Source organism: Sinocyclocheilus rhinocerous, unplaced genomic scaffold, assembly GCF_001515625.1.
Source record: "Sinocyclocheilus rhinocerous isolate Xijiao unplaced genomic scaffold, SAMN03320098_v1.1 scaffold222, whole genome shotgun sequence".
Lineage (NCBI taxonomy): Eukaryota > Metazoa > Chordata > Actinopteri > Cypriniformes > Cyprinidae > Sinocyclocheilus > Sinocyclocheilus rhinocerous.
Window position 1 is genome coordinate 113,847 of NW_015625652.1, and position 11,989 is coordinate 125,835.

At 36.8% G+C, this 11,989-nt stretch overlaps 2 protein-coding genes across 2 annotated transcripts in view; one reads left to right on the plus strand and one right to left on the minus strand.

Annotated features, from left to right (window-relative positions):
* LOC107705753 (oxysterol-binding protein-related protein 10-like) overlaps nt 1–4,285 on the minus strand; it is a 59,830-nt gene extending 55,545 nt beyond the window's left edge. The window contains exon 1 of the mRNA XM_016509212.1: nt 3,842–4,285. Within this exon, the coding sequence (XP_016364698.1) occupies nt 3,842–4,053 (212 nt within the window). The 5' untranslated portion in view covers nt 4,054–4,285. The remainder of the gene's footprint in view (nt 1–3,841) is intronic.
* Nucleotides 4,286–5,070: 785 nt separating this feature from the next.
* Nucleotides 5,071–11,989, plus strand: part of LOC107705153 (glycerol-3-phosphate dehydrogenase 1-like protein) — a 12,604-nt gene continuing 5,685 nt past the window's right edge. Inside the window, exons 1-7 of the mRNA XM_016508308.1 lie at nt 5,071–5,260; nt 5,656–5,833; nt 6,183–6,323; nt 7,467–7,605; nt 7,706–7,818; nt 10,048–10,284; nt 10,429–10,535. Of these exons, the coding sequence (XP_016363794.1) occupies nt 5,217–5,260; nt 5,656–5,833; nt 6,183–6,323; nt 7,467–7,605; nt 7,706–7,818; nt 10,048–10,284; nt 10,429–10,535 (959 nt within the window). The 5' untranslated portion in view covers nt 5,071–5,216. The remainder of the gene's footprint in view (nt 5,261–5,655; nt 5,834–6,182; nt 6,324–7,466; nt 7,606–7,705; nt 7,819–10,047; nt 10,285–10,428; nt 10,536–11,989) is intronic.

Consider the following 11,989-nt stretch of genomic DNA (forward strand, 5'->3'; position numbering starts at 1 on the left):
TATACAACAGCATTTCAGCCTTTAGACCATTTTTATGAAAAGGGATAAATCAAGCATATAAATTAATTTAAAACGTATAAATATACTATTACTGTCTTAATTGTTTAGATTTTTAGAAGGCGCATTAACTTATTTCTTATTTACAACTCTGTGTTTGCTGCATAAAAACATGATTTGATATTATCATTGATCCGACCATAAACAGCAAGAAAGGCTTAATGGAAATGCAAATTCATTCTCTGCCACGAGGTGGCGCTTTAGGAGCACTGAAATATTGTGGTTTCCCCGGTAAGGGCTGTACACAAAGCAGCTCTGCACATTTTGACTTGAAACGTGCAGCGCTTATATTTATTCAATGACATCATTGCCTTTTGAAGTTTAATCCAGCCATATGGTGACTCTTGTCTTTCAGTCCCCAATTGTAAGACCTCTTGAAATTATAATTAAGACATTTCTTATACCATAACGTATTTAAAACTTTTTATGGCCTTAAGTTTGATACAACTCACTTTAGGAGTTTTTAAGGACCCGCGGGAGATCTGTATTTAAGATAGCCCCTCCGGCAGAGTGGTGATACATTTTGGTAGCCCAACTGGAAAACACAATAGCCCCGGGACGTCGAGCTAGCGATTTTGCAAGCCCTGATGATTTATTTTTGCAGTTTTTTGCCTTTTTATTTTTTTGGGGGGGTGGGGTTAGGAAAAGTCAGCGAGCTGGGTCTCGAACTCGGGACGGCTGAAACACAACGGCACCATATGTCGGCACGCTGCTATTGGTGCCAATGTGTTTATTTTGTTTTTGAGAGGAAAGCTCGCAGCACATATCTCTATATTCATCTAAATGCGCTCTCAGCCGTGTGGGGATGTTCGCTAACAGTAAAGAGCTGCTTGTGTATATCAAACTGAGAAATCAAAATTGTGTTCCACCTTGGTAAAAATCAAATTTCAGGGGGATGTTTCGCTTTAACCCATGGCAGCAGTACAAAAGCAGCCCAGTTCCACTTAAAAAACGCAGACTTGGCAACACCGTCGGCACTGACAGACTAGTGGTTAGTGCACTGACACATAGTGCAACTGCAACTCTGGCAACCCAAGTTCGAGTCCCGACTCATGGTCCTTTGCATGGTCCTAAAAGCATGACCCAATGTTTTTTCTTCTGTTGGGGTCATATTAAATAAAGCGACTATTCGGCAACAAAAATATTTTTATTTTTGTTGATAATGTCGACTAATCATTTCAGCCCTAACTGCACTGTTCTTGTTGGTTGCCAGGGCATTGTTATGCAGTTCTTAAAGTGATCTGTGTGGTTTTACTGTGTTGATATGAGGTTCCTACCATGTTCTTATTGGTTGCCAGAGTGTAGCTATGAGTTTGTGGATTCTTTCCATCCATTTTATTATATGCCAGGTGAAAATACAAAGTCTTTTTATTTGTTTATTTTTATTTATGTCCGTAACAGAAACATGAGAGTTACAATATATGTCAAAGTTTACTACTTAAGGGGTTTGTTAAAAAGTATGAGCAATAGTATAGTGATGCTTGCCTTAGAAATAAACTACATACAGCTAGTACAACTGGCTAAAATCAAAAAAGCACATGAGAGTTTTACGGTGACCATTATTACTGTCTCTCTCCTTTCCTTCCTCATTATTCGTGATGCATTACATGCCACGTCTGGTTCCCTACTGTCAGAGCCAACCAGAGAGGTGCTTTATACGGGATCGTAACTCTGCAGGGAATGGATTGTAATCATGCGGTTTGGGTGCTATAACACAACAGTCACCCTCTCTTAGTAAAAAATGGATGTGCTGCCAATTTCACTTCCACGGTCTCTCTGATGGGGTCTCTGAAAGCTAGACAAAGACACATCATTATTTTAAAAAGCAGCTAAAAGTATGAAGATCAAAGAGGTAACAAATGCATTGCTTTTGATGGCGGAGGACAGACGATCACTGTGGACCTTTGGTGACATTTGCTTACAAAACCTCATCCCCCAGTATGATTCAACACAAAAAAGACATTGTGTTATATATCCCCTCACCCTTAAAAAACAGAATAAAAATGATCAAAATATTATAATAATTCAACATCATATTAAAAATACTTTAATATAATAATCCTGACTAAATGACTAAATAAAAAATATCAATTGTTTTATTTATTTGTATATTTGAATAACATTTGTTAAACATTAAACTTTTTTTTTATCAATTTAATTTTTAAAAAGGAGACATAACCTCTTACTTGTGGTCAGATTTCATATATGCTGGTATGGCGCAATGTATACTACAGTAAAACTGCAGTAAAGACTATTTAAATGTAATTTAAAAATGCATGGTACTTCAAAGAATACCCTGGCATATTAAAGGGGTCATATGATGCTATTTCAATTTTTCCTTTCTCTTTGGAGTGTTACAAGCTCTTGGTGCATAAAGAAGATCTGTAAAGTTGCAAAGTGATCAATCTCTAACTGTGCTAACATGTAACATATGTTCAGTGGTGAATTAATGAAATCTGTGATAGCCATTCTCTTAGTGGTTCTATTCGGTTAGTTATTCTCTCCAAGGTCCAATTCTCATCAGGTCAAAGTATTGAGTGGTGTGGAAACCTCTCTCTCTCAAACACACACCCACAAATCATTAAGCACTAAACAGTGACTAGTGCTGAGGTTAACGTGAGGGCTATTTCTGAGCTATTGCGGAGGGTGGGTAACCCTCTGGTCCTGATGCTCTTTATATGCTTGGCCTGTTCCTCCATCGATCACTGGACTAAGCAACAGAATGAGCACAACATTATGGATGTGAGGGATTTCCCATCACGGATGAGTCATAGTCTCTCCTAGATGAAAGAGCCTTCACTGTGGGCTGTGCTGCACTCAACCCTGCAGCACACACAACCATGAAATCTGACAAAAGCCAAAAACCTCCCGCTTTCAATGAGAGCCTCTTGCTTTGGAGTGTTTCTGCATAGCTCAGCTGGTATAGAGCTCATTTCACATTTAGATTCCTGACCACAAATATACCCTTTCATTATGTAAAAGGTCCTTTAAAACAGAGGACAATATCATGAAATCATTACCTTTCAGATCACTGATGTCAAAGACCTTCTTAATTATCTCAGACTAGATTTTGTGTTATTATGTAGAGAAATAACCTTCATACGAAAGCAATTTTACTATACTATGCAAATCTGCAATGAGCTTGTAGGATAAATCAAATCATAAGAGAATATTACATAACACCAGAACTTAGATAACAGGTAGGCAAACTAAGGGGTGTGATCTCCATCTTCCATCTCAAAAGATTTCATCAGATTAAACAAAATGCAACATCACTAAAATATGACATGGACAGTGTCAAAAACAACTTTTTTAACTCTACACACACACACACACACATATATATATATATATATTAACCACACTTTGATTTTTTCATGCATGATGTCATAATGGATCGAAATATATTAATTTCATTCTTTTATACTGCTATCTCTGACAAAAACTTAATCAAACACGATCTTTAGGTGGGTGGATAAAGCTGCCCAGATGTTCAGCATCAACAGAGGGAGAAACCGAACAAATGTAAACAATGAAAGATATGATTTCATTCATGTATAGCGTCATAATGCACGGAAATTACCCGCGTTCTGTTTGTTGCTGGAAGATGACGTGTCTTCATTCTTTGATCCAGATACTGGATGTCATGGAAATGATGGAATGATATGATCAGAAATGCCCAGCGTGTGAAAAATCTGGACTATAAGTCTACCATGAAAAACATTTGTCATCCCCTATAGGTTTAAAAGTTGTCAAGTGTGAGCAAACGCCAGAAACTCTTTACCTGTTCTGCCAGCCTTGTAGTAAATTGGTGTATTTGTTCAAAACCCCCTCCAAGTGTCTCTTTTGGGTCTGAGACGGATGAGTGTCCGAGACAGCCCCTGTTCCGGGACTATACGAGCCGCTTCTTGCCTGTCTGTGTGCGGGATTCCCCAGATCCGCGGACCACTTTCCTTTACTGCTCCCTGAGTGCGACACGTTCAATGTTTTTTCCATGATTATTCCAAACTCTGGATCATACAATGTGACGGTTCAAAATCCAAAGCACAGTTTCAAAAGCAAAACAAAGATACTGCTGAAAATGATCATCGTATGGAGAGGAGGTGACTCGAGATTATTTTCATTTTTTCTCTTGCTGGCTTGCCTTGGACTCTTTAATGGGCTTCTCCGTGTTTCCATTGGAATCAGTGTGTGGTCACTCCCCTCCCGCGCTCCACCGACAGAAATGCTGCGCTCGTGAATGTGAATATGATGGTTGAACGTAAATCCACGCCCCCTCATTATCATACGTACGGAAAAACAGCATTAATAATTAAAAAACACAGAAGTAAATGAATTGAAATAATAAATATATTAAATTAAATATTCATAAAACAAATACAATTTGTACAAATAAATTAATAAAAAATATATAAATATATATAAATTTGTCAATTTGCAGATATCAGTTTATGATTACCTACCTAATTACCTACCTTTATTTTATATTTTCTGTATTATGTTATGTGTTCTTTGAGAAGGAAATTACACTACTGTAATATTTTTTTTTTTTTACAAAACTTTTTTTCACACATTAAAAATATATTTTTAATAACGTGTTTTTATATTGTGGCCGTTTTAAACCTTCAACAATTCATGTTTTTTATAATAGATTATGATTAAATTTGTGGGTCTTTTGTAAAATTATATCAAGTCTGCATAAAGAAGAGAGAAGACGAGAGAAAAAGGAAAGAAATAACCCCATTATGCAGATTTTGTCCTCGATACGGTATTTCTTTAAAACTATGAGTATGCATTAATATAATATATATGAATGTAATTTGCTATTAAGAAATATTGTTCACAGTGTATCCTGTTATAAGCTTCAATCTACCATAAGTAGAGTAAACAATTAGTTCCACACCTAATGAATTGCGGTATACACATAAACTTGGCCAGTCTGTGTCACGGTTTTTACAGCGACTATTTTAGGCAGCGAAATGTAACCTGTGGGACCAAAAGAAAAACTACAACTCCCATAATCCCCAGCCATAGTTGATGACGCAGTCAAAAGTCGACCAACACGTTCCCTCTCACCGAGTAACTGCTTGACTTTATAGTATTATTACCTATATTGTTTACTTGAAACACTTATCCACTTGTGAAAAGCAAAGGTGGTTATGGCTGCTCCGCTGAAAGTATGTATTGTTGGTTCAGGAAACTGGTGAGTATGAACGTGTAATGATTAAATATGATAAATGTGTGATTGGTAATGAGATTAATATACAGAACATATGGCGTGGACCAACTGTTATAGCTCAGACATGACTTGCTTAGACTAGTGCACAAGTTTAATTCCCTATAAGAAACAGCAGTTACAGTGAGCTGATATTCAGATCCATATGTTAAGCATTATTATTCTGGGCAAAATCAAGTGATTAATGACCTAACTGCATTGATCTGAAGATCTGCACTGCATGCTGTACATGCTCATTTGACTGCAGCTGGCAAAGCAGCTTCTCGGAGTTGTAAACCCTGCTTGGAATGCCTGAGTGAACTGCTGTTTAACATCAGACTGGCAATTTGATTAAAGATACTGTTGTGTTTTTCTGTGCCAAGGGGCTCTGCAATTGCAAGAAATATTGGCACCAATGCACAGAAACTCCAGCGCTTTGCCACCACAGTCAAGATGTGGGTTTATGAAGAAATGGTCAACGAGAGAAAGCTCTCTGAGATCATCAACACAGAACACGAGAATGTCAAGTACCTTCCAGGCTACAAACTCCCAGAGAATGTGGTAAGACAGTTCCCTAGTAGTTGTTAAATAATAATAATTGTGGATAATAATTCTATTTTTGTAAAGAAATTATGGTAAATACTGTGTAAAATAATACGTGTCATTTGCATTTTTTTTTTTGCAATTTAATAATGATTAAGAAAGATAATAATAGATATAACAGATCCATGTGAAAATTAAATATTGCACTTGAAATTGATATTAGTCTTTCTCATTTGCATGCTTGCCATCTGTTGACTATCATTTGAAACCAAATCTTCTTTTGCATACCATTCTGCATAAATATAGTCTTGTTCAAGCTTGCTAGGGTGTGGATATAAGCATCAGATTTCTGGTGTTTCTCTTGTAGGTTGCGGTGCCGCAGCTTCGGGAAGCCGCAGAAGGTGCCGATCTCCTGGTTTTCGTTGTCCCTCATCAATTTATCCGGAAACTGTGCGATGAGATTGTGGGCTGTGTTTCGGATAAGGCTCGTGGAATTACATTAATCAAAGTAAGAATGCTCTGCATTGTACAGTATATAATTGTAATGCTTTTTGAAGGGGATTTACAAAGGTAAGGTTTTGTCGTTGTTTAACTATAACCTGATGCGGATTTGACAGCAGCCTTGAAACCAACTTGGTAACCTAGTTTTAAACTAGATAGTGGGTGTCAATTAGGCAGTAATTTGTCTAAAAATATTACTTTGCTTTATCAACTAAATGTTATTTTTAATGTGTTATGGAAGGGGAAAAAGTGTTTGTCTAAAATGTGGTCTAGACACTTTTCCCCTTCAGTAATATTATCAAATTAATTTTAAAGTAATATACATTTATTTTTAAGTTTGAAAACAGAGATATTTAGCAAAATTATTTATTTATTTTAAAAAAGGTTGCGCTCAAATTAATTTGGCTTAAAAAACTGAAGGGCTATAAATGAGCATGATGATTCTTCTCAAAATGCATTTTCATAACGAACCAATGAGTTACCACACAAACAGACAATAATTTATTCCCATTGTGCAACGATAATGAATGCCACAATATAATTTTTTATGTCCGACAAACAAAATGGAACAAAATGTCCATTTTGTAATATTCCAAGTTTTGGTCAAACCTTGTGTGTCCTCTTCCATGCAGACAGGATGTTCGGGAATGAACAATGCTGAGAAGTCTCTGACTTGATATCTTTTTAAAAGTGCACCATATGTGGAGTGAATGATGGGTAAAAAACGGCCCTCTGGCCTGCTGGCAATCTCTTTGTGTGCAATTTATCCCCTGGTGCCAGTTTGTCTCCTCTGTTACTGGCTGTGCCGCACAGCGATGCATCTCTGCAGTTATACCTCACCAAATTAGATTTATCCTTTCCACTTCACTATTTGAAAAGTAGCCTAGTTTCTTACAGGGTTACCTGTTTAATTTTAAAAGATATGGTTTGTTTGTTCTCTTTTTCAGATTTCTACCCATTTCTTGTGTACGCATTTCACCTCCTTTATTATTTTTGTTCTGCGTTGGTGTTCCTCCTCATTTTTTGAGTCATTAGGCAAAGATGGTCCAAACAGCTGTGCTCCAGAGTTATATCTACTGAGGGGGAAATAGTGTGATGCTACATTAAAAAAGCATTGGTGTTGATGGACTCCTTTTTTATTTCTTTGTAGGGCATTGATGAAGGACCAGAAGGATTGAAGCTCATCTCTGATATAATTCGGGAAAAAATGGGCATTGATGTCAGTGTCCTAATGGGGGCCAACATTGCCAATGAAGTGGCAGCTGAGAAGTTCTGTGAGAGCACCATTGGTGAGTGAAAAGTGTTCTGTAGGTAGCATTGCATTCTAGCAACTAAACATGTTAAAAACCACCAGGGGCAAACTCAACAGATATTTTCTTCGATCCACAGGCAGTAAGGTGTTGGAGAACGGCCTCTTGTTCAAAGAGCTCCTGCAGACGCCTAACTTCAGAATCACTGTGGTGGATGATGCTGACACAGTAGAGCTCTGTGGAGCCCTCAAGGTAAATATCAGTCTTGTCTCGTTGCTCATCCCAGGGGAAATATCTTGATTCTGGCACCTGAGATGCAGGGCTTCGGGGGCACGACTCAGACCTCTGTGCAAAGAAGAGCTTGCATGGCTGAATTTACAATTAGATGCTGTAAGGCTGCTGTCTTCCTCGTAAATACATTGTAAAAATCGTTGTAATATTGACAGGCTTTGACAAATACTTTGGGTTATTTACAGCTTAAAGGGTTGGTTCATCTGAAACTGAAAATTCTGTTTTCGTTCACTCACCCTCATGTCGTCCTAAACCTGTGTGACTCTCTTTCTTCTGTGGAACACAAACGACTTTGAGAAATGTTTCATTTTTGTCCATACAATAGAAATCAATGGTAACCAAAATTGCTTGGTTGCCAACATTCTTCGAAACATCTTTCTGCAGAAAAAAAGAAAAACATCATACATGTTTGAAACGACATGAAAGTGAGTAAATGGTGACAGAATTGTCGTTGTTCCAAACCAATGTGTGTTACAATAGAAGAAATGTTGAATAAACAATGAACTGACAACTATTTTTCCCCATATAATGAAAGTGAATGTGAATTTGGGCTGTTGACCTCCAAAAAGACAGAAAAGCACCATTATTAGGGCTGCATGATTAATCGAATGCGATTGTCATGCGCATTTTGTTAAAAAAGCCGGTTCTGTAATCAGCAGGAAATCATCATCACATGCTTTCAGATGGAGCAGAATTTACTACACATAGCCGTAGTTCACTGACAAGTTACGCAAAAAAATCGCAGACGATTTTATTGCGCGATTCTGAAATCGAAGAAATCATTCGCGATAATGACAGCTGTTTGCATAGGCGATCTCGATTCCATTTCGATTTATCGTGCAGCCCTAATTACAATATACAAAGTAGTCTATATGAGTCTTCTGAAGCCATATGATGGCTTAGTTTGATAAACAGACCCAAATTTAAGTTGTTATTCACTTATAAGCTTATCCTCTGCTGAAAATGTGGACTTCTGTGTTGTTTAAATCTTAAAAGCTAAAAAGAACATCATTTTGTGTATTTGGTGTAATGAAATGCGTTTATGCGTTTTAAGGTTAAAAAAACACATTATTTTCCACATACTGTACATTATTGTTTCTCCACTATGCCCCGCCTTTCTGAAACGTGTTGATTTTTACAAAGCTCATCAGTTGTGATTGGCCAGCTATCCAGTGTGTTGTGATTGGCCGAATACCTCAAGCGTGAGACAGAAATGTTATGCCCCTCACACAGATCTTCTTTATGCACCAAGAGCTTGTAACACTCCAAAGAGAAAGGAAAAATTGAAATCGCATCATATGACCCCTTTAAAATTTACTGAACCGAACTGTTTGATATTTTTGTTGCCAACATATGAGTTCTCAGATGGACGTTTACCACATAAATACTGTGCTTTACTGATAGTTTTATTACATGCCACCCACTTTTAGTTAAAAGATTGAATATAAGTGATGAATATAAATATAACACACTTAGTCTAATGCTAAAGGTTACGGTTATACTTCCAAAACAGTTTGATAGTTATATAGTTGTATATCTACCATAGATACTGTATAGAGAAGTCAAATTTATATATAGCCCTGAATATTTATTTATAGTCCACCAGTGTCATTTCAGTTGCCAAAGTGCAAATTTTAGCTCTTACTGGCATTCTATTAACCCTTACTTCTGTATTTCTCACTGTTTTAGCATATTAGAATGATTTCTGAAGGATGATGTGACACTATAGACTGTAATAATTGTTGCTGAAATTTCAGCTTTTCCATCACAGGAATAAATTACATTTTAAAATATATTAAAATAGAAAACATTTATTATTAATTGTAATACTATTTCACAATATTACTGTTTGTTACTGTATTTTTAATCAAATAAATGCAGCCTTGGTGAGCATAAGATACTTCTTTCAAAAACATTTGAATGATAGTGTATCAAAAACTAGAATGTGGGATTTGTGCTTTTGTCACTTAAAAAATTATCGGACGCTAATTTGTACCATATACAGTGGGTACGGAAAGTATTCAGACCCCCTTAAATTTTTCACTCTTTGTTATATTGCAGCCATTTGCTAAAATCATTTAAGTTAATTTTTTTTCCTCATTAATGTACCATATATATGGAAAGTGCCATATACATTGCACCATTCTGCCATTCTAATAACCCTTACTTCCTTATTTCACTCGGTTTTAGAACATTGTTGCAGTGGGCGCAGGCTTCTGTGATGGTCTGCAGTGTGGAGACAACACTAAAGCAGCTGTCATTCGTCTGGGATTGATGGAGATGATCGCCTTCGCCAAACTCTTCAGCAAAGACGATTCTGTATCCTCCGCCACATTCCTCGAGAGCTGCGGCGTGGCTGACCTCATCACCACCTGCTACGGAGGAAGAAACCGGCGCGTAGCAGAGGCTTTTGCCAGGACAGGGAAGGTAAAAAGAAAACCGATCCATTTTAGCCTTTCATTACTTGCCTGATGGCATGTAATGTACGTTTTATGGATTGAAGGAAGACGCTGAGCATTAGGCACATTTGCTGATGCAGAAAAGATCAATACAGATTTCTTTTTCTTTCAGAGCATCGAGGAACTGGAGAAAGATATGTTAAATGGACAAAAGCTTCAGGGACCATTGACTTCTGCTGAGGTCTATCATATCCTCAAACAGAAGGGCCTAGTGGATAAGTATGTAAATGTTTTTTGGTTGTCAGTGCTTATAAATAATAGTCATAATCATATATAATTATATATTTACAATAGCCTTTGTCAGTTGACATGCTCCTGAAATGATGCTCATGTTGGTGACACAGGTTTAAGTCCCAATTCCACCCACCTCCAAACAATTATGGCACTTTATCTATTAAATAAAAACCTAAAAAAAAAAAAACATTCATGAACAGTTATTTTGTTTTACTAATTTTCAAACACTGATTACAGGAAGGGTAATCCTGTTTTGCATGATTATGTTGATTTGATTAGCATGATTTTATAGCAATAAATTCCGTACAAAAGAGATCTGACTCTGGAATTGTTTTTTAAATATTCTTCTTTTTAATGCATAAGTTTATCCCCTGTGGCTGTCATTATGCATTAAATAGAAGAAAGACATTTCCAGAGTGAAGATCTCTCTATATCTCTCTCTCGTTCTATATCTTTGTATTTGGTCAAAGAACTTGGATTTGCTTAAGGCGTGTAGAGATTATTTGTACTATAAATATGGAACAAATTAGTGTCCAATAAAATTTTTAAGTTATAAAAACACAAATCCCACATTCTAGATACACTACCATTCAAAAGTTTGGGGTCAGTAAGACTTTTTAAATGTTTTTTTTTTTTTAAACACAGAAATTAAATACATTTGAAAAATGTGCCAGAATTTTTATCAATTAAATGGATTTTCAAAATTATAACATGATTTTAATTATTGGTTAATGCTATGCTTAGTAATGCTAATGTTTAGTTAATGGTATGTTCATGTTTTCTGGGTGCTTTCACACCTGTAGATCGATTGCTTTGTTCCAAAAAAGGGATTAAAATTATTACAATGTTGCTTTTTATTCTTGGTGCGGTTCGCTTTCACACGGCAAAGTTTCTAAATGGACCAAATTTGTTAATACAAAGCGCGAGTAAACTGTTGTCTCATTGGTCAAAGTTTCACGATTTATTTTCCGGGATTCCACTTATGCCAAGTTCACACTGCACGATTTTAGCACGATTTTTCACTCGCCGACAGGTTTTGCGAAATCGGTGACAAATGCCCAAAATCGGAGGCAAATCGGTGCTCGTTCACACGAGTGACAATCATGCAGTGTGAATTATCAAAGACGTGATCTGAGGGAATCGCCGACACGTCGCCGACGCCCGCGAAATATTTGGCATGCTAAATATCTGGAGCTGTCGGCGATTCACAATCACGCAGTGTGCAATGATTTCGGACTGAAAACTACATCGGCGATGACCTACAGCCAATGAGAGTCCAAGATACAGGGCAGCGGGAAGTTCGGGGAGGAGTTATAGACCAGAATATCAGTATTTTAATAGATATATGAACAATTATATCATACAGAAACAAGCACAAACATTTGCTTGCCCAGCCACAACATCAGCATAACAGTTACTGCAAAATTATTTACCTCCAA